Source organism: Antedon mediterranea, chromosome 3, assembly GCF_964355755.1.
Source record: "Antedon mediterranea chromosome 3, ecAntMedi1.1, whole genome shotgun sequence".
Classification (NCBI taxonomy): Eukaryota; Metazoa; Echinodermata; class Crinoidea; order Comatulida; family Antedonidae; genus Antedon; species Antedon mediterranea.
Window position 1 is genome coordinate 9352512 of NC_092672.1, and position 24769 is coordinate 9377280.

General features: G+C 31.4%; 1 protein-coding gene across 1 annotated transcript; it reads right to left on the reverse strand.

Moving 5' to 3' along the window:
* Positions 1-1874: 1874 nt before the first annotated feature.
* On the reverse strand, positions 1875-23555 carry LOC140044800 (uncharacterized). Its single transcript, XM_072089474.1, has 17 exons — positions 23479-23555; positions 15714-15962; positions 14810-14883; positions 12799-12836; positions 12128-12372; positions 11892-11964; positions 10569-10947; positions 9428-9524; positions 8928-9011; positions 8081-8301; positions 7493-7663; positions 6014-6151; positions 5490-5748; positions 5236-5368; positions 4817-4961; positions 4460-4558; positions 1875-4356 (listed from the first exon to the last, which is right to left on the reverse strand). Exons 1-17 carry the CDS (start codon positions 23492-23494, stop codon positions 4330-4332), a joined length of 2448 nt encoding a protein of 815 aa, XP_071945575.1. The 5' UTR covers positions 23495-23555; the 3' UTR covers positions 1875-4329.
* Between the last annotated feature and the right edge of the window lie 1214 nt (positions 23556-24769).

Consider the following 24769-nt stretch of genomic DNA (forward strand, 5'->3'; position numbering starts at 1 on the left):
AGGTATCTCTAATCGATCGCGTGTGTCTGTTTATTTGATTGTCTGTCTGTTTGTTAGCAGAATTACTCAAAAAAGTTATTGCAAGAAATATGTGGCCAAGGACCACTCCATTACATTTGGAGGCAATCCGGACTACGGTCCCAATTTTTGACCACTTTTTAGTATTATTTTCAGACCTGCTAATTTACGATTTGCACCGAATAGAGGTGTTTTTCACAAACTGTTTTACATATAAACACAATATACACAAATAAACGTCGTAGAAGTGGTGTATTATTGTCATGCGGTAAGTACATTTGAAATCGCTGAAATTATACTATGTATTCGAGAACCATCCCTAGTTGTTAAAATTGTTATAAAATACTAAAAAATATTTTAGAAGTGATTATATCGAATTACAGTATTTAAAAATGCTTATATATTAAAATGCTTATATATTATGCGTGGTGCGTGTTAGTGTTAGGCTACTATTATGTAGTTTCTTTTATATTATATGTAGGAATACTTTAACTTTCCAACTTGTATCTTTAAAACCTTATTTCATGTTTTTTTCTATGATAATGTTTTATTTTTCAAAGGGTCTTACGACTACAGACAATTCCTTGTCTCCGTAAGATTCATGTAACATATATATTAAATATCTAACATATTGTAGATTCTGTAAGTAAATGCACGGTGTTATCATTGAGTTTGTACGATATTGAGTTAAATTTTGTGCACACTTCCATTTCGTATGGTCTCTATCTCCTTGGCTTTGCGCGCGCGGTCTTGTTGGCTTTAGAAACACCTATCAATAGAGGGCGACATTTAAAAAATATACTGTAGAAATTTGTTTGGCGTGCGAGGTCAATATAGTAGCTGCATCAAATTTGTTTTCGGTATTTAGATATTGTTATTTTGTTTTCGGTTTGTTTTCGGTTGTTTTCGGTTGTTTATGGTTGTTTTCAGTTGTTTATGGTTGTTTTCGGTTGTTTTCGGTTGTTTTCGGTTGTTTTCGGTAATTAGACTGACCGGTATGTACAGTGCATTTTTTTCATCCACAAAAATACACCAGTCGAACTTTGCATGCTTACGTCAAACTTAAAGCTCAGGTACAGGCATGAATTTTACATATAATATTTGGTTAATTGTACATAAATCAAATATTTGTCGAAAAAACATGAATTTCCCTTAATATAGTCAAATACAAAATTTGGCAAAATTCTTCCATAAAAACCAGGAAGACTTTTTTTAAGTAGTTAGGTAGTTAACCTAATGTAATAACATGTCTGGTGACTCCCTAGACGGTGAAAAAAGATGGTGGATATACGGTGGATACTTTTTGCTATAGCATGAAAATAAAAATCTGAAGTTGAATAAAAATATCAGAAATGTAATATTCAAGTTATATTATCTATATTTAGTCATCTGATAACATTTTTTACCACACCATTTATTTTTCATAGCTTTTTAAAATGCCTCTCTATTTACAAAATGTGTGTACAAAAGAATAGAGATTTTACTGTGTAATTTGAACTATCCCCCCCCCCCCCACTGATAAGAAAGGGCTTATTTTCAACAAGCTCGTGTAACACAAATAAAATCGATCAAATATAGATCGATAATTATTAGAATGTCTGATCAATAGACATTTTTTGCCCGCACCTTGCCTTTAAAGCTCAGGTACAGGCATGAATTTTAAATACTAGATGGTAGATGGTAAATCTAAAAAATTATGAAACATAGGGGAAACTATAGATAAAAAATTATTGGAATGTATGATCAATAGAAATTTTTTGCCCGCACCTGGCCTTTAAGGATTTGAAGCATGGTATTTTGGTAGGGGTGAGAGAACATTAACATGCGTATATTACAACAAAAAAAAGCCTGCCACATGCATCATTTGTTGTTTTATTTTCAAGAACTAGTTCACTTGTTAATCTCCGTTAATCCAGATATCTGTTAGCTGCATCTCATGCAACATGAAGAAAAACATGTCTATAAATAGACTATTTCTGTAGATACACATGCTTCAAATAATAATGACTTTCCTTTAACTTTGCTGTATTATGACCCATATCATAATAATTATTCTGACACAGTAGTACACATGTATAATAACATTATGTATACATTTTGAATTCCTTGAAAGTCTGTATACATATATAAAGTTAAAGTTCAGTTGCCTACAGTATACTGAATATCATAACCCATCATTAATATAGAAACCCACCATATATTTTTATTTTTCCTTACATTTTTTTATAACCAGTTCAGTTGAGTGCAGTTACTACATATGAAATAACTCATAATATTTTTCTAAAAGTATTAATAATAATACCATTAAAGGTTGTTTCATTTACATAATTGAAAGACTATAGGCCTATAGGCCTGAAAAAAAAATGACAATTCAGAAAACTAAATATACAGTACACATTTACCATTTAAGGTCAATTTTCCACAGAAAAAAACCTGGACAGTGTACAGGTTAACACCACCACTGCCAATTTAATAAAATAATATTTAAAACATACTACAGTACTAGCAATGCCTAATTAATAATAATAAATTGTGAGAGGTTCAATTAAAGAAACAAATATTTAAAATTACATGAAACTTGCTCACAACGGTGAATTATGATGGGCATTATAAAGCATGGGATTACAAAGGCATTATCAATATTAGTCCAGATCCCTATGTATTTTCGTGTGCAGATCATGGGGAAAGTGTAAACATTGTGTTTTATGAATATTTGAATCATGCTGACCTCAAGGTCAAAGATGAATTTTAGAAATTTGACAACATGGGTTTTTATAACCAGCATGATTCAAATATTCATAAAACACAATGTTTACACTTTCCCCATGATCTGCACACAAAGGCACTTTTTTGACATAGGGATCTGGACTACTGTATATGGCATTCCAAATTCCATATACATGTAGAGGCAATTTGCATATGTGTTAGCAGGTGTAACGAACGGCATGCAAACCTTTTTATTCTTTGTCTCTCTCTCAACTACCGACCATTGAACAAGCAGGACGTATTTGTTTTACTTACCGTTGTTTGTTAACTCAAGGAACTTTGCGTATCCTGTACATGTACAGAAGAAACTATATTATTGGAATATATTATGTGTATATAATTACGGAGCCAAGTATAAGAAGTTACTAATGATATTTGGACCCAATGCATGCTCTCACAACAACTTAAATTATTTATTTGGTTAAATAGTCAAAGAAAGTATACATCTCGCATTATATATTCATCTGTAATTAGAGGTAGGCCTAACTATTTAATTAAGATGTTTCTTTACAAGTATGGAATGCACATGTGTCAAAATTCTTCTAAAACTTCCTAAAATACAATATTTAAAATGCTAAAAAAAAAAACTAAACATATACAGATTAAAATCTTGCAGCAATTATAATATAATTTTCCAAAAAGCCATTTAAAATTTCAGTAATATTCATTATTTTACAAGCTGTCTGTGTAGTTACATGGCAAATTCTTAAATACAGTAAAACTGTTGTTAGTCCTCTAGCCTTCAAGTGACGAATGTATCATGGATTTATCCTAAGAAATTTAACACATCTGAAATAATGCAGGATTCACCACAAAAAAAAAAATATTATTTAATGTTTCTTGGGTGGTAATGGTGATAATATGGTAGTAATTAATCTTATGATAAACCAGGTACAATTATTTTTTGGTCAATTTGACACTAGTCTCATTTTTCTTAAATGAAAATATCAGCAACAATAGTTCCAAGCACCACATTTAAAAAGTGCCAAATTAAATGCTTTACACATGTACACATGGTAAGATCCACATACTATGAAATCTACCTTTATTTGTACAAATTTAATTCTTTTGTTCTTTCAAACAGGTCCCATATAAAATACAGCATTTAAAACCGAGATAAATTAAGAAAACAACTACTATCTTCTTTAACAAAAATTTACTTAAGTTTAAATAAGACTTATATTTTTATATGTCAATCGATCCTTTGTGGAAGACAAATGGTGACATTTGTTTATTATGATATAATCATATAAAATCTTGTTTTTCAATGTTAACATATTAAACCTAGTAGAAATATTTAAAGTTAACTTTGAGGAAAAATAAAAATCAACCAGCAATCAGAATCTTTAGTAAAAAAAAACAGCATCATTATCTTATACGTGTTTGGTTAAGTTGTACCAATCACAGGGTCCTAGATTGAACCCTATTCTGGTTGTGCCTACCACGGCAACACCCATACCCTCCCACAATGCCCCACTTCTTCAATACATAGTCATGTCTAGTTCTCCTCTCATATATTTATTTACATAATAATAATAAGTACCACTATTCTTTTCCCATAGCTTCAAACATCTAAAAAGGAAAAAAAAAGAAAATAAAAAGATCAATAACAAGCTCACTAAGCAAAAGAAATAGCTAAATAGAATCAATTTACATACAGTATGTCTGACTTTACCTTTGCTCTTGCCATAACATTCTTTGAAGATATAGCACGTTGTAGCATTGGCGACGCTCTGCCACTTGTTTTGTTTGAAAACTTTTCAACATTTAGATTCTGTAGAGATAAAATCAATTAACAAATCAAGTTTAGATAATCGTCTTATACACACGCTACAATATTTGGTTGCAATGAAGTTAAAACAGATTGCTAATGTACTGCACATTTATGTTTATTGCCAGTGCGCCAGATAGTCTGATGACTTTCCCGCCTCGGCTGCTTTGCTCATATCTTGGATTGCTTTCCTTCAGTCCAGTACTTTACTGTACCGTAGTATTAAATTTATGCAATGTTCTTCTTAAACTATACTAATACCTCATCTCCTTTGGAAGCTCTCGCTATCTTCTCCTCCATCTCAGTTAGTTCTTTACTCGAAGCTGTCCACTCTTGTATGGCTGCATTTAACTCTTTTTCAATTTTGGCTTTCTTTGCTTCATCTTGACATGCATTTTTTCTTCCTCTATTAATATTAAACAAATGAAATGGTAACATTATATACAAACCAGTTAAATCTAGGTATCTATGTATGTACATAAACATTTTTTTAAATACATTTATGATTCGGTCAGTCATAAATTTAAGCCACCATTTCACGAAAAAATGTTGTTGATAATGGAAATCTTCCATTCTGTGAATGTCTATAGCTTTATGAATTTATTTAGAAACAAAGATAATTTTGATCAGTGCCCTGAATTGTTGATGTGAATACTATTTTAAAAGAAATCTTGGTTTACCGAAGTTCAGTTTTCTTTATGCGAAGATCTTCTCTCTTCTGCAGCAAGAGTTTCCTTTCTCCTTGAAGTCGATCAATATCTAATAAATGCTTTTTGTCAGACTTCACAAATTTGTTTTCCATTTTTGGAACTTCTGCAAATATAAAATAGACAGATTTTTGTTTTAAAATAATATATTTGTACCATGTTTTGAAGCAATATTTAATAATTTCTCGGGACCACTCAATATTCTTTTTTAATTTATTAATACCCACCCGAGACTTTCTCTTCATTCTTTTTTTGTACAACTTCAGTGACCAAAGGCTCTACACTGACTTTACTGGAATTGTCTGCTCCAGAATCTGCATTACTATCTGCATCATCTTTTGGCTCTTCTGTTTTTTTACCCTTTTCCTTCTTTTTCTTTTCTTTCTTTTTCTTTTCCTTTTCCTTCTCCTTCTTTTCCTTATCTTTAATGTCCTTTCTTTGAAGGTTAGGCGATTTTTTGGGTTGCAATTTGGCCTTCAGCCATGCCTGGAATAAAAGTGTGGAAATTGTAAGTATGAACTTTCACCACAAATACAGATTTTGTGATTATAATTCGTAACGAATGATGTTGAAAATGGAACAAATTTAATAAATAAGTTAAATACTAATTAATCTCTTTTTGTCAAGTTAAAATATTATCTACCAAAAAAAAATTAGAAATTAAAACTACTTATTTGAAAAATGGTTTGGTAAACATGTATGCATACTGTAGACCCAGGAAAAACACATTCCAGAGTTGTTTTAAACTTACAGATGCCGTGGGGTTATTTTGATACACTGGATCAGTTTCTGGTTCTTCTACATTGATTGTTGGTGTTTCAGGCTTAGCCTTCTCTATTGATTCATCCATTTCAAGGTAAACAGAATCTTTTCCTTCTGTTTCTGCGGACTGAATACAAACCACATTCAATTTTTTCTTGGTTTTGACTAATACCAAACAGATTAAGATACTCTTGCTAAGTTACAGTAACTACTGTATTCATTTAACCATAATAAAGCAATACCGAGTCATCTTACCTGAGGTGACTGCAGAAAACATTTTTTTTCGTGTGCTGTGTTTGCACAATACATTTGGCAAAATCAGCAATAATCATTAAAGCTATAATGTTATAATATTAATGGCCCAGGGACCACTAACGGTTGGAATCCAATCACCTGTGAAACTGATGTGAACATGATTACACATCCTCATATTCACTTTCTTTTTGGTTATCACATGGTATACTACAAACCTTATACTTTTTACTATTTTTTCCCATTATGAAATATATTGATTGATTGATTGAAATATATATTTATACTGGGTAACCTCTTCAGTCAATGACTGGTCTCCCAGAGGGCCCAGTTGGTGATCAGTGGCTGTGATGTACTAATACACCGGGGTAACCCCCTACTCGTCTCGAAAGATGTACTAGGTTCTTTAAAGTGCACATGAGCTAGATGTCATTTACTCTCAATTCTTAATTCTGGCCCTGAAACCTTGACTCAGAAATACCGGGATGGTGTCCGGCGGGGGATAGTTTTACCTTAGTTAGGCATAGTTAAGCTTAGTTACATTTTTTTTTTTCACATTATTGATTGTCTCCATCCCCGAAACCTCGACTAAGAAATACTGGAATGGTGTCCGGCGGAAGATAGTTTATTACCATTAGTTAAGGTCCTATGTAAAGCACCTAGAGGGGTCAGTGATCCATTAGGCGCTATATAAATACTGTTTATTATTATTATTATTATGTGTACACTGGACCTACGTTTTATAGTCCTTATCCGAGAAGACTCGTTCTACCACCAGAACCATGGAGTGAGTGAGCCTCGAACCCCTGCCGTTGTTATGGCTAGGTAATTACGGTTCCACTGTCTTAACCGCTCGGCCACTCACTCACTCACTTATATTAAACAATAAAACAGATTTTTTAAACATGGAGATCTACCTGATGCCAAATAAAATTTTAGCTTTTGTCAGAACACAAGATCTTTCCATTTACAGTACCGACTAATTGACCGATTTTCAAGAGATTATTCTACAGCTTTGATTCTTAGCAGCATCAATTTAGATTTAATACAAAAACATTTTTATTATTCAAATTTGTTTGAATTCAGTTCTTGATCTGATAGTTGTATCAAGGAAATACCATTTAACAATGTTATACGCAACTTTACAAACCCTAAAAAAATGATTTAATCAAATCACTAATAATAAAATAAAGTTAAACATATCAAATTAACATACATTTTCAAAGCGTTGCAGCAGAGAAAAGATACTGGGTAGCTTTGGATTTTGGACAACAGGTGGTTCCATTTGCTCTTCTGGCATGATGTAGTCACTTTCCAAACTCTCAGCAAAGCCAGTCTCCTGGATCAATTTTCGTAATAGTTTGCCATGGTCTAACTGGTTCACTGCCTAATATCAATAGGTAATGATGGTACATAAAAAATGATAATTAGAAAATAAATTTGATAATTTTATTGAATGTATGGGAAAAACATTTTAAAGAGGCAGTAAAACTATTAATGCAAACAAATTTGTATCATGTTTTCTATCCTATTGTTACATAAATTCAATATGGCCATCATAATTGTCAAATAGATAAATGATGCCCATGGTTTCATAAGACATAATCCCCATGGCAATACCACTACTCTACAAAATCAACAAAAAACACATATATTTAGAAACATTTTTCATAGCAGAAACGGATAACCTTGAAAAACTAACAAAACTTAAATTTAAATAAATACAACTGTAAATGCTATATTTTTATTCCACCAACCATGAAATTAAACAATCATATCAAAAGGTTTTTGTTGAAAAACTAACCTCGATGTAGAGATAAGTTGTGTCACCCTCAAATAGTGTTAGTGTATTTTGTCGTTTGGCTTGTTTTCCTTGTCCAATCTCCAAGCCTTGTAGGGGCTGTGACAGTACAAGTTTTTCACCAGATGTGTCTTTGTAAATATGTATAATTTGATTTGTGACCAAACAAAAACGTTCCTTCCATTTTGTTTCTCCATGTACTGGACTATAGACATTTACAACTCCTTAAAAAATTTAAAACAAAAAATACTGTACAGAAACTCTGTATACATGCTTTGGCATGTAGTATACAAAAGCGATTTTATGCAGCTAAAAAAAAATTAGAAAACTAGCTAGTTGAAAAATTTTATCCATCAAAATGTTGGCAAACTTCCGAAGAGGAAACCCTTAAAATATAACTATTCAAAAATAGAGAAGGAAAAAAGAAGAAAAAGCACGAAATAAAGAAAGAAACAAAGAAAGAAGGAAAAGAAGAAATTAAACATAAAAGCATTAAAAAAAGTATAAAAGAAAAAAAATAAAGCAAAAAAAGAAAGAAGAAAAGAGTAGATTAAAAAATAATTAACAAAAGAAAACAGAAAGCATAAAAGAAAATCAAAAAAGAGAAAAAAAAAGTGAAAACAAAAGAAAATAACAAAAAAGAGGAAAAAAATAAAAAGACACACAAATGCAATAAAAAAAAAGCAAGACACAAAAGAAATAAAACTAATTAATTAAAGGGAAAAAAGTAGAATAAAAAAGAAAAATAAAAGAAAAATGAAAGAATAGATAAGGAGAGAAAAAAGAAAGAAAAAAAATTAATGACAATTATAGAATAAAGATATTAATTTATTAGTAAATAACTTTCTACCTGCAAGGTTGCCCTCATTGTCCTCAGTAAATACAGGAACTGATCTGGATCGTCTCTTTAACATATTTGGTAACTTTTTTTTATCTGTAAAAATAAAATCGGAAAATAATTACGAGCTCTTAAAGATTGTCCACCTGAAAAATAATTTTTTTTCTATTTTATTTTAATATGTCATTTGGATGTTCCATAATAGTTATTTACTTTGATTAAAAATTGATTTGAAAAAAATAAATATTTACCTGAAAAAACGTATATTTACAAAAATTAGTCAAATTGATTGCAAGGTTGAATTTAACCATTTGTTTTGTCTTTATATGTGTTTTTTTTTTTGTTCTGTGGAAGTGATTACATTTATTAAAACTACAAAATGGCCTTTTTAAAATCTGATTTTATAAATCTTTATTTGTCATGTTTTTGGGGGGACAATACATCTTTAATCTAGATAGTAAGATGGCACAAAGTCATATGTGAGATGCTACAAGTTGAAAATATATAGTTACCTTTTTTAGATGGCGCGTCTGTCACTTCAAGAATTGAACTGTGTGGGTTATTTTCAGATGGAATGTTGTCTGCATTTGTCGCCTCTTCTTGGAGTACCTAAAACATTTAATTTATAGGGAACTTTGTGATGACCAAGGACTGAGGATTAATGTGTTCTCTTTATTGAAGGAATAGAGTATAGGGAAGTAAATCCAAACTTTCCCATATGCACACAATACATTATTAACATGACCTAACTTTTTCCTAAGTTTTTACTACAGTAGTTTATAACCTAAATCTCTTTATTCATCTCACAAACAAACAAAAAAAAGCAAGGAGTAAACCTATAATTAACGATGAAAGAGACATCCAAGAAACCCCAAGGGGCTTGTGATAGGAGGCCCACTAAAAAATAGTTACATTAATTAAGATACCGTAAAAAGAATAAAAAATTAAATTTTTTTTTGTCTTGTGTGGGTTCGTCCCACTTTTATTATAGTTCTATAAATATAATAATATATGTATATATGCACATTTATATAATTCTCTTATTTATAAGGTACATTGTTAAAAAAAATACATATCTTTTGAACAGTATATACATAAGACTAAGATTATTTTGATGTTAAGAAGTAACCACATTTACATTCATATACATTTTTAAAAATACAATTAATTAAAATATGTCGATGGCAATAAACTGACGATAAAAATTGATTTAAGAAAAACGTACTTATGAAAAAGTTATTATTGTTGTTTTATTCTGTTCGTGTCCGTTGTCTGGGTAGAGAGGCTACAAACTCAGGGGAAGAATATAAAGAATCTTCCCTTTTCACCAAGAAAAAAATGGATGAGATGAAAACGAAGAATGCAAAAGCTTGAAAAAAGGGTGTTTAGAATGGATAGGATGGAATGATATATATAATGAAAACCGTAAGGTTAGAGTCCATACACAGTGCAAGTCCAAGGTAATATTTTGGCTCTGTGTGTATGAGTCGCTTCATACCCGGATCTTAAAACTAATATAGTTACTAGGCCTATATACAATGTATTTAAGAGATAAAAATAGCATTTTTTTTTATTTCATTAATTTAAGGAGATTTTGCTTTATATCTCCCCATTTACATTGAGCTTTAAAAAATTAAACTTAATTATGAATACCTTAATCCAAGTTTGAAGTTTCTCTTGGCTTGTGGTTGCAAAGTACTGTGACGTCTGCCCCTGGTGATGGATTCCAAATACAAATTCATTCTTTCCATCCTGTACATCCTCTGTGATATTGTACCCAAACAGGGTCAAAGATTTTGATGGCACTTTATCAGATGGCTTACTATACATATATAAAACACCCTTGTTCACGGTGCAATATTTTCTGCTCCACTTTCCAAGAGAGATTCTTGACAATGTACCAGAAAAGCTTTTGATGGAGAGAATTCCGTAGTGGATGATGTATGGGTCATTTTCACATCGTATTTTGAATTGTTCAGCTTTACTATTTCTTGTTTGTACCGGAACATCTCTTTCTGGTAATGAAGGTGCACTAAAAAAAAAACAAATGTTATGCAGCTATCAGACTTCTTAACTTGCTATATAAAAATATGTTTGCTTTATTTGGCAATATACTAATTTTATAGTATTCAGGATGCTTGATAAATACCAAAGATGTCTTTAAATGGGGGTTCTCCTCTAATGTACTTATTTTCAAAGAGATCCAAAAATATACCAAGTATATACAGTATATTACTTTCTGATACTTTGCTGGTAAGCCAGCGACCTAAATATAACATATAGTAACTTCACAATCCTAAGCTAAATTCAATGGATTTAATTGTATTTAAGTCTTTCTGCTTTAGATAATGTAACATTTTAACAAATTCCTAAAATTCTAATGAACTGTAAAGCCACAAAAGACAGAATTACAAACAAAATATAGGCCTACTTTTGTGTATTCTACACAACATGCTCAATCAACAAAAGAAGTTGACAGTCTGACACTGTATTGTGAGTTTTATTGTCTAGTTTAACCACAAGTTACTATACAAGAATGAACTAAACCATGCATAAATCTAATACTTCAGGACCTTTATAAAACAATATAAAGCCTGGTTAATTAGACCGCAACATTTTTGTAATGTTGCTCAAGCACTGTATCAATTAAAAAACAGGGTCGGGTTGTTGGATATGTATGTATACATTGATTGTTGATTATGTGTTATGATAATATGAATTCTACCAAAATCTCAACCAACCATAGATTTTTTAAAAATTTGAGTAGGTCGATCATGATTATCAATTATGTTGTCATTTAAGATGTCACCACATTATTTTCTAGAAATCTTTAGAGCTATCTGTGAATTATATTTCTTTAAACTAGAGGAATGTTAGCAATATGACTAGTACTCAGTGGTGTGAATAAGCCTCTTCATAATATTAGGCCCACTGGGCTTATATTTGAGACATACACATATACATTTAAATTCTTACATTGTCTGTTGCTCATCTACAAATTCATCAGAATCAAATGATTCATACGATCCACTGGCATCTGACCAGCCACCTAAAAATACAAAACGTTTGAAAAAAATGCAAACATTTAATTAATGTTGTTTTATTACTTTTAGGTCAAAAGATATCCTCTCTTACTCTTTTTAAATGCTTTAGTAATTGTATCATAGAAAATAAGGGTAAATGGAATTGCCTGCTTTTTATATAAAACTAACCATTTATTGGTCCGCCACCTTGATCTTCTGGATTTTCATAAACATCGTCATCATCATTTATGACACGTTCATGTTCTTCATCAACCAGTTCATCATAAACTTTTCCATCCTCTGTGACGGTGCGGATGGACGTGCAACTGGTTGGAATTTCGTATTCTTCTTCTTGGTCGCTGATGGGCAGGGAAGTTTTATGATGCAGAGCTTCATGTTCAGTAATTGGAGTTTCATAAACATCATCTAATTGCCTTCATTAAAATAATTTTTAAATACCATGATAAATAATACGAATCAATATCTGTTTCAAATGTCAGTTGTTCAGATGCCTCTGCGAAAATAAGAGGTTACTCAGTATCATTCAGGCATTCTTCAGTCAGAAAATGACTATAAAAAAGACAATAGACTCATCGCAATTAACAAATTTGGAGTGGCATCTCCAAGAAGTATCCCTGCTTGGGTGAAGTATATGGTACTCCTAAGTTGGCCAATAATTATACTAAATACAATCAATCAAATCAATAATGCAAACAATCAATCGCAAAAGTATTTAAATGTATTGGAATGTTCTGAAGTATGTCATAATTTTCCACAAAAAAATATATTTCCTCTTTAAAAATGTTTAAGATCATTTTAGAAATTAATTGTATGTATTAAATTTAACAAAAAATACTTACTCTGCTGTTGAACTATTATCACCTTTACTACTTGAAACCTTAAAAAGAATGAGAACAGAATGTTAGATATGTAAAACATTTGATTATCACTATATTGTTTCATGGCAGGTGGAACCATCAGGATTATAAAACCTCTTCCACTAGGAAAAATTATTTACATGATGTTAAACTCATTTCTGCGAAGAACTTTAGTTTCTTGATTTGTTCACAAATAGTTTTTTTACAGTTTATAATTGTTTGTGATTAGAATGCGCAACCAATCAGAGGTTAGGAAATGGTTCTTATGTGGACACTTGTGCAAATCGAACAAATTAAAAAAAGGGTAAATTTAGCAACTTTTTTTATCTGCAAAAATGTTGGATTTCTGCATATAATTGCATCTAGTCAAAGTCACTGAATTTATCACCCTTTATTCCTTTCCCGGTTTTTTATTTCCATTCATCATACATAATCATAAACATACATAAATAATCATAGTACGAAGACAAAAAAAGATTGAAAAGGGGGAATCTCTGAAGTATAGCTTATACAAGTAGAATATTGATATTAAAGGCTGCTACACATTAGGACGATATCGATAACCATGTATGCTGCCTTTGATAATGAATAATAAAAATAATATCTTTTTAATCCAATAAAATGACATCATAATCAATAAGAACAATAAAATTGTTGTAGCGTTATTCTATAGAATGAAAACATTTCTAATTTGTTAAATGCAGGAAAAATAAATATTTATCTAGCTATGGTCGATCATTATCATCCTAGTATAAATGGAACTGAAAATATATATTTCACTTATCACTTAATATTAGAAAATAAAAAAAAAATGTTTATATAGTTTCATTATTTATTGTCTAATAATATAGTAATTTCAGTTTCTGGTTCTGAAACTGCATGTTTCATTAACTTGATAACCTAAAAACCAATAATCTTTTTCTGATATTGAATTTTATATGTAACATACAGTACATATTATTGGTACTCCGCATATAATTTGAAACTTTTTCTTTTTGTTTCTTTTATGGTTTATTTTTTGTACAATTTGAAATCTTTATTGTATGTATTCATCTCAAAAAGCATACTCCACCGACGTTGCTTTGATAAAGATCTGCAACACAGATAAGTGGTGTTATGGTGAATGATTCCTCATTAAAAGAAATATTAATAATGGAATAATAACATTAGGTTTTTTTTACATTTTATTTTTAGTATAGTTTGTTCAACTTTCAAAATTATATTAACGGTTTCAAATTATATACGAAAATCTTGTCACATAATGTATTTCTGTATTATTTCCAAGACCTAAATTATTCAAATGTCAATCAGAAATGTTGATGTGATGTGTATTAGAAAGATGATAGATAATGCAATTAAAGACAATTTGTATTTTGACCTTGAAGAAATATGTTTTACTTTTATTGCCAGCTTTCAGATAGGATGTCGAGCCCTTTATCCCATTTACACAAAGAACTCCTAATTTGAAAAATCTACTGGCAAGCTGATCCACAAGATATACTCTATCTAAAGCTCTATATTCTATTATAATAATAATTACAATTCTGCATAATATTAAATTATTACATTTTTATTATTATTATTATTATTACATAAAACAGTAATTGTTTATTTAAAATTTTTTTTTTAGTTTATTGTACTGGGTAATGAGAATATTCATATACTGGGTAAAAAACATCAATTAGTTAAATGAATGGAAGCATCTATACTAAAATGACATTATGCTAATGAAGCCATCTCAAGGAGTTACAATGCACTCAACTTGAGAGAACATCTCGATTATAAACGGTGATAACAGCAGCCTCACAGCTTCATAAATACAAATCGATCGAAAACATGTTACCCTAGGGAGTATAGCAAATCTACTTGGACTTTATGTTTAGCCGTGTGTATAAAACAACTGTTTTATAAATGCCATTTATATATCAGACAATGAATATGATTCAAAACAAATAAATGGATATATGTCTCCAAAATAATAATGCACTTATACGTTTGAGTACTGCCAGGAGAGTGTCCTTTGGGCTGCTATCTCATCCACTGAAAGGCCATCGTTGGCATCATATTCTGTAAAATTAAAAGAAATTGCTAAATAATAATAGTATATGAAATATAAATTAACAGAAACACTGTGGTTAACATAAAAATCTAAAAAAAGGGAAAAAAAGAAAAAAAAAATCTATCAGGCTGAAATTGTCTTATCATTATTTTATATTATATATACAAGTATTGATCATATATTGTAAATTTATAAATATAAACGTGTTTTATTTTTGTTTTATGTTACATGATATTCGCCATAGATAAGTAGGTCATAATTACCATTGCAACATATGGATTTGGATATGACAATCTGTATTTAGCTACAGTATGTTAATTATTGGCAAACAATATGAACTGTATATTATACATTATTTTCAAATTTGTTTTACTACACCACTCCCCATTAAATCTAATGTAATATACAGAGTACAAAACTCTATTATAAAATATTATAATTTCTTTAGTTTATGAGTTTTATTATCTGTATCAAAGTTGACTAGAAGGTAAAAATATGGATACATAGTTATGGAGACATAAAAATGGGAGTTGTGGAGACATCCAAATGGGAGTTGTGGAAACATCTAAATAGGAGTTGTGGAGACATCCAAATAGGAGTTGTGGAGACATCAAAATGAGAGTTGTGAAGACATCCAAATGGGAGTTGTGGAGACATCTAACAGGGTGTGGTAAAAACATCTATCAGCAAGTAGCGGGGATATCTACCAGCAAAGACTTGTGGAGATGTTAAATATGTTAGAAAACAATCTCTCAGTTTGAGTTTGGTCAACTTCACCCATATTGACAGAAATATTTACATTTTGTTTGAAATAAAGAGTAGAAATCCTATTCCTTACCTTTCTTCGGTGTTGATGTTGGTAATGGTGGTGCTACGGGTTGTGATCCTGGTAATGGTGGTGGTAGTGGTGGGGGCAGTTGTGACAATTTTGGACATATCTCAGTATTTATATATTCAGCATGGTCGTTAATATAAGATTTGAGTTGTTTTAGGTAAAACGCTAAAGTATCTTGCAGATCTCTTGTCAATTCAAACTTTTGTAACTCAGACAAGAATTGTTGAAAACCAGGTAACAGTTCGTCAAGCACTATGAAAAACAAAGAAAATATGATAGGTTTATATCATAAAACAGTTTGACACTCAATGAAAAGATGAACTAAGTAAGTTTGGAAAACAGTAAGTTTGGAAAACAGGAAGTTATAAACTAAAAAGCGGGAATGACTAGGGATGGATGACCATACATAAACATAGAAAAACCGACGGCACCGCCTCAAGATGGTTTTTTTACCAATTAATTAGAAAATATGGTTCAAATACATTACAAAATGCTGTTACTCAGACAGTACAAAAAGACAAAACAAAATACAACACAAGTTTCTGAAACAATTAGCATGAATCACAATTGCAAAAAAAAATTGCATTCAATAAGACTATAGTTTTCCTAGAATCTAATTATCTAAACCACCATGAATTCATTGTGCTCCATTAAATAAACATATTCAAAAGAATAGAGCAATACCTTGCTCCCACCTATGCAGGATTCTTTTGAATGGCTTTCACACAACTCCCAATATAAACACAAGTAAAACCACAGTAAACAATGGATCTAAATAATTGTATTTCATGGAAGTGAAAATTTTGCATGTCATATTCAAAAAGTCCGGCAATAAAAAAAAAATTGTAATGAAAGGCTTATAGTTTTACTACAATTGCTATAGAAAATACATCTAATTTACACAAACATCTCCATATCGGTGTTTAATCAGAGTAACGTACGCGGTTTAGCTATACTGTAGATCAGAACACAAAAAATTACAGGTCGTTAAATATTGCATCCTGAAACATTCTGAGGTACAGCAGATTTTCCCTTTTTTTTCCCAAAAACATTTTCAAAACATTGATTTTATATGTATAACTCATGTGAATAAAGTGATTGGTCAAACTTGATTTAAATATATATATTCTAATGTGTGTTTATATAAAAACATCAGGCAATGAACATTAATTCGAAACTGCCCGGTGATATACTGAAATTTAATTAATTAATTTGAAACGATAAAGATGAGGAAATCTGTGAGAATGAGAAAAAGTCGCCCCAACCGAGACTCGAAATCGGACCGCCTGCTTTATATGCAGATGTCCTAACCATTAGACCACTGGGGCTTTCATGGTATTGTTCAAACTCGATTGGATAGCGACTCTTTAACACTCTCGGCGTGGTACGGCGGAACAGCCATATCTAATGTGTTTATATACTCGAGATCCCGTTTAGTGAATAAATATACTGAAATATAGATGAGGGCGTATCAATTTGATCTCTGGTGCGCGTGCGTACAACTGAGGACTAGTTGTGGTCCAACCGTACCACGCCGAGAATGTTAAAGGGTCGTTATCCGATCGAGTTAAAGAACAATACCATGAAAGCCCCAGTGGTCTAATGGTTAGGGCAACTGCATATCAAGCAGACGGTCCGAGTTCGAGTCTCGGTTGGGGCGACTTTTTCTCATTATCCCAGATTTCCTCATCTTTCAAAAATTAATTAAATAATTTTCAGTGTACCACCGGGCGGTTTGGAATTTATTTCTATGCCTGTTGTGTTTATATATATATATATATATATATATATATATATATAAATCCAAAGGCAAATTACTGAAAAAATGACAATGCTGTGGGTATCAGTAGCTGGATCTCAATGGAGATACAAAAAAAAAAGGGAAAAGCTAAATCAAAACGATAATATATACACAGAAATCATACTGTCAAATTATTGAACCATTTTTTTTTAGGGTGATCCATCCAGCAATTGCTGATCATTAGGGACCCTCAGAGGTTCACAAGACAAACATATACACAAGATGCTCTACATAAACAAAGTCGCATGTCAGGTTGTTTCGGGTTGTTTCGGCCCCTCATTCTGATGCCACCTGAACTTTAGTGCCTGTGAATACAGCAAAATTCCTTCTTTGTCAATATACTTAATCTCCTGACCTTTTATCTTTAAAGAAACTTGTGCACATTTCCTCTAACATACAACATTCAAGTAGGAAGTATTTAATTGTTCTATTTCAAGGAAAGTTATCTTACATTGAAATTTGTTTTTTTTTAATACAGTAAGGTGTGCTTCGGTGTTGTAGTTGTGCTTCTGTATTCTCTATTTTTTTATTCGACTGGAATTTTGAAACAGAACAACATTTGCGAAGACCTTTTAAAGAAAAAGAAAATGTTTAGGCCGACGTTGTACAAACTATAGGCAGCGGCCAAAATGTGGGCTGCGGGGTGGATTAAGAAATTGTGAAAAAAAACCATATTGAACGCCTTTATTCTAACATAGTTTTATGTTGCTGAAAATGTTTGATGTGCGGCTTGTTACCCTCCAAAAAATACAATGCAATTTATAGGGACCTGCAGGTCTATATATTCCTAAAATGTTCTTATACCTCAACTCAACAATGGTGGATGGGGATGAGGAGGAGGAAAATATTGGCATTTGGCTGCTGGACGTATGTTGTTTTTGCGTTAAGAGAAAACCTCGGGGCTGTGTTGAATTTTTCTGGATTATCAGCGCATGGTGGGGCTGAGGTGTGATGGACTCTCATTACCTTTATTTCATTGGTGCAGCTAGGTAGTTGGGCTACAGTTTTATCGCTGCAATGACATTTGTTTTTACAAAAAGTACTATTCAATAAGGAAGTAATTGTGAATTTTTTTTATTAGAGCAACATGTAAACAAACATAGTAGGCCTACAACAAAATGGACTGACCAAACTTAAACTTGTTTTGTAGGTTGGATGTTTTTATTCATTTTTCATGTTTATTTAAGCCTACTGTGTTTTCTTGAAGTTGTCAATTCTGAATGAATAAGGAAATAAAAATGTAAAATATTGAACCGAGAAAGTATAATAATATATAAAAGGAAAACTGTTTTCATTGTGTTTATTCTATACACTATTCATTTGATCATGAGCCTTTATTTACAGTTCTGTTCACAAGACTAATATCTATAAAGGAGCCATAAAACTATGTTACAGACTAAAAGTTCATGTACTGTACTTCTTTTCAGCAAAATATTGTACAATAGGTAGTTAAAATATATTTAGTATAAAATACAAGTTCAAGTACAGGTACCTTTGAAATAAACTTTTATATACATTAAAGTACAGTAGGTAATACAACTGTAGTGTTATTTTCTTATTTAACTACAGAATTCATCAGCAGATGTTTCCACCTTAAAAATTGGTTAGAAATACAGTATTATAGACAGTTACACAAAACCAATTTTCTATAAAGTATTACATTTCAAGAAGTAAAAAGTATTTTTTTTTATTGACATAAATTCAAAGTAACTTTTTATCTAGATTAGCAGAGTACAGCAAACTCACTATACAATAATTATATTCTGAAAGTAAAATTCTTACATGTTAAAGTTTTTTTTCTATCGTAATTTACAGAGAAACTGAAAAGAAAGTATAGTACAGAGAGTTCAGCCAGGTTGATGTATGACCCAGAAAATCTTAAGTAAATGTTAGATGTTTTTTGGCTGGTTATGAGAGGTCAATTTGAAATTTAATCTTTTAAAAAAACTACTGCCTACAGCTAATCAAAATGAATGAGTATAAAAATAATTGATATTATTTGAATTAAAGGAAACTTGAAATAAATACGTGAATAAGACTATGCATATTCATTTTTTTAAAGGGCATACTGTAGGAACAGGAAACAAGTCGTAGGGGTGGAAAATGTATGGCCTGACCCCTCAACACTTCTGAATTCATAATGACCCAAATTCCTGAACCTTTGTAGAACTTATACAGTATGTTGAATGGTAAAACCACTAAAAGGCCAAATAAAATCAATAATCATTATGACTAGTGATGAAGAAACAGCAATTAAATTGCTTTGGTAATTTAATCCATTTTTTGTGTGAATATTATGTACCAAATTCATTTACCAAATATCTCTCAAATTAACTTTATACACAGTTGTAGGTGGCCTTTGTGGTTACAGGAAAATATGAAATAAACAAACATATTACTATACAAACTATCTGTACTGACCTAAAATTTACTTTACTATTAGGTCAATACTTCAGTACAATTTATCTGTTTACAGGTATGTTTATTACTGCAAGAGTAAACGTATACAATAAACAAAGCTTTCATTAGATACACTAATAAAATAGTATCCAATAGGATGGCCTACTTTTAGGCCCAAAGAATGGAATGCTTGTACTTAAAACAATAGTTTTTGATTCATTACTAGCTGACCAAACAGTGATATTGTAATCTAACTTAGTTCAAGTGGTCTTCATTCATAGTGTAGTGAAAAGAAAACGTCAACCTAGGTTTACAGTGAGTGGTCTACAGTATGCACTAAAGTAGTTAAAGTGGTCCTCATTGATATACAGGTCTACTGATAATCAATGCCATTGTCAGTACCAAAGGGCTCTCTGTCAAATTTGGTGAAAATTTAAAATATTACCAAATTTAATTAATTCATCAAGCTGTGTTGATCCAATGTTGGGTGAAGCCCTCCTCCAACAATGTGATGATAAATTCAACAAATATAATAACACTAAAACTTGGAAAAGGATGGCATAGGACAGAATATTCTAATTACAATAATTAACATTAAATGATGATTGTACTGTACGCCAAAAAATCCAGTAGAATAATTTCTACTTTAGAATTTTAGATCTGCTCCAATAAGCACTGGTGCCACTCCCACTCCCAATGACAACAGTCTAGACTGAACCATTCATTGTTACAAAATTTACATTTTTTATTTACAGAAATACCATACATATGAGAATTATTAATAAGGTAGTTAAAATTGTAATCTTAATAATATTAATATTTTAATATATTAATATTTTAAAAAATAGTTTATCAATCACTGTACTTGGCAAGTTACTCACTGATAGATATGTACGAGATAAAAATAAAATTAAAAATATATCAATCCTTTTATGAATTTGCATTTAGTGAGTCATATGGCCGAGCGGTTAAGGCAGGGGCGCCGTTTACCGTACCTAAAGAGCCAGACAGCAACATCGGCAAGGGTTCGAGGCCGACTCGCTCCTAGTTCTGGTGGTGGAACAAGTCTCCTCGGATAAGGACTATAAACGTAGGTCCAGTGTACACAGTTATAACCTGTGTGTACTTTAAAGAAACCCAGTTCATTATTCGAAAAAGAGTAGGGGGTTACCCCGGTGAACTGGTTCACACAATAGCCCCTGTATCAGGGGGATTACCACCTATTTGATAGGACAGTGATTAATTCACTATTGGTAATCCTTGGCCACATTGCCTAAAGACATAAAATAAAATAAAATAAATTTAAATAAAGTAGGGCAATGACAGCAAAGGAAATTATTAAAATAACTTTACCTTATTCAAAGAATAGGGCTTAACTATATTATTATTGTTATATTATCATTTCCTCTTTTTGTAATTTTAGTACATTTACTTCCTGGATAAAATGTTGCATGTTCCTAAATGTATGTGTATTTAGTACAGGATTGTTTAAACTAAGTGGGCCTAAATAAATACTACAAGATGTACAGCACATTACTGTTTGTTGGTTGGGTCAACTCAGCCTTATTTAACTTAAAGACACCTTCCCTACGTTTTTTAGATCTAATTGAAGATCACAAACTATATTTAATGTAAAAATAATACTGTATTTTTTTGTCTTTAAATGGTTAAAAATGTGAAAAATTTAAGTTGATTCTAATAATTATAGCGGCCCGCTATAAATTCCAAAATGCATTGCGCGCGGATTGATATTATTGTTTTTCCTCTGTAATTCACCCACTTTTTGATCGATCGTGAGGCCAAAACAAATGGAAGACTCCTAACCTTTCAGCGAAAATACCAGGTTTTCCCCAATTTGTATCAATAGAGTCTGGCAAAAATAGAAAGACAATTAATGCAGCAACTATACAACGTCAGGCTATAATATAGCTAGCGTCTGATGTTCGTACGAATACCAATGTTTACCAGCTAGGCCTACAGTACAAAACTAAGCCTAGCTAGGCTAGGCCTAAAGACCGTCCACGAGAGGTCATTCGCCGCCGCGGGTTTTATGGCGTATTAGACGGGTAACTACTGTATGAGCTCCTCAAACTGAGCATGCAAATATCTACTACAGTAGCACTGCTCAGATAGAACAGCGAGAGGTCCGAGGAGCTAGGATCTCCTCAAAACATAAAAGTTGATACACCTACTAATAATTATAGAAGTATTTATTGTATAGTCATGGCTGGTGGCCGCAGGTGATAGGCACAAATGACATGAAATGAACTTCCTCATTCCTCTCCTATACTCTAAATTAAACATTAGGCCTAAATGGATAGAAATAATAATATACAGATGTATGTGAATGTACACTGTACTTTTTTGTCATTGTTCAGAAAAGACTGTTTGTTCATTAGAACTCTCTGTGCACAGAATACCATAATTTAACATGATACCACATTTCACTAATAGGTTATATTATTTATACTGGATATACTGTACTGTACTTTTTATGTCGTAAACCAGTAGTGAAAAGAGAAAAAAATAAAAAGTATTTGGAATTTTATAGTCCAATGTTTTCCTTTATAAATATATGCCAGTGGCACATCGAGGTACGACCTAAATATTATAACTGTCTGATATTTATTATTTAATTCAAATACTCTTTTAATAGAACCTTCAATTGAAAATGTCTGCTTCACTTCATAATAATAAATCCTTTATCAGTTAATCAGGCATAAAGGTGAATCAACCAAGCAGGCAAAAACACAACAGGGCCAGTTAGCAGATTTGTTAAACTCTGTTTTAAATGGAAATAGGCCATCATTTTGGTGGTATAAAAATGTGGATATATTGTAATTTAAAAAAATAGTAGTGAAACGTTTCCTATGAGCTAGCTTCATAGAGGTTGATCTGGGTAGGTAGAGGTTGATCTGGGTAGGTGGAGTTTGGGTGGTGCTATAGTATTTTGATTTATACAATTTTCAGGTAAAGAGGGCAAATATGAGGAAAAAAATAAACACAGTTTGTGGTTTTTATAAATTTATATTAGAGGCTGAAATACTTTAGAAACAATAATAATAAAAAAAAACGTAATGCACACTTTCCTCACACTACATGCACTAATCATGAAGTGATATTGAAAGTTTTGGGTCATTAAAATGCAATTATGTAACTTCACATTCATCCAATCAATATCAAAAAATTTAAGAAATTATTTGATGGGTCTGAAGTGAAACATTGTGAAAGTGTTATTTTTCTATCACTACATACACATTTACATGTCACTAATTGTTTTAATTCATCGTTAATCCGATACATTAATGATGCAGAATATAGGAAGGAAAACAGAGGACTGGGGCCGACGGCCATACGAACCAAAATTGGGTCAGTGACTGAAACCCTAACTAGCCTCTTTACAGTATAATATACCGTCGTATAGTATGTGTGCTTAATTAAACCATGGAGCGGTATACAACAGCATACTAACTAAACTGCTCCCTGTCACTCCAATCTAAACAGTATTCCTACTAATAAATATTGTCGCAAAATTAGTGTTTATTACATATAACAGTAAATGCTTACCTTCAATCGTATCCATCTCTGTGCTTGGTTTAATAAACTTGACGCTACTGTACAAAGTGACAACTCGCCTCGGCCATGCTTCGACGTTAATCCAAACAGATTTTGTATTTCCGGGCAGAGGCAGGTAGTTTGAAACATCCATTATGTTATAGGGATACTTTTTACCTTTTCAAAAAACATATTTTCTTAAAACACCTAATGTTCAATAATTCCCAATAAAAATAAAATCGTCTGTTTTATTTCATTTATGTAACAATCCAACTGTCCTATTTTTATTTTAATATAAGCAGCATTCATAAATATTTTAGTATGCATAAACATGATTCCCCTTTTGTTGAATGGAAAAAGTTTCAAGTTAAAAGTGTTTAAAAGACTAGATCGTGAGATTGAACAAAAAAAAGAATAACAGGGCTTAAATAAAGCCACACAGCAGAAATGACTCAATGAAAAGATAGTTAGACAAGACTCATCTTCAGATGGGACCGACATTGGGGACTAGCAAAATTTTGAAGATTCCAGACTGACAAGCTTAGCCCTCTAATCTCAAACACAAATTTATAAGTTGCTTATGATGTAAAAATATTTAATGTTAATACTCTTGTTTTTCTTTTTTTCTTTCACTTGACTTTCAGCTCAGCTTTCAACTACACGGGTAAAAGAAAATATTATAGGCCTATTGCTAATCTATTATTAAGTAAAATTTACATCTTATTGTAATTATTTCTCTGTATTACTTAATGTTATAATCAAAACATAATTATTAATCTATAATTGTTATGATAAAAATAACAATATAAGTGATATCATAAATTAACACTTGAATAAATAAACAAATATTGCACAGACGGTATGTTTGATATTGTTTTGATTCTTACAAACTAATCCTATATTAGGGAAGTTCGTTATAATAACTACAAAGCAATTAGTCGTTATCAAAACACGATTGAAACTGATTTACTGGCTTGAGTTATCAAAACAGATCATTTTATTGTTTACACTCACTTACGGTATCGATAGGTGAGTTCTGTGTAAGAACTACTTTAACATGGCTGCAGTGGCGTGCTCACATTTTAGACCGACTGACCAACCGACCGACATAGTGAGTTGTAGAGTCGCGTTTGCACGAGACTACCGCGCGACTAAAAATCTGTAAAATGATGGTTATAATGACTGGTTATATTCAGCTTCAATGGCTCAAATCCTGGTTCTAATGGCACCAGAGGATTTTTTAGTTTTGTTATTGGTGTCACTGTTCTTGCCTTAAGATATGCAATGCATTCAAATACTAATT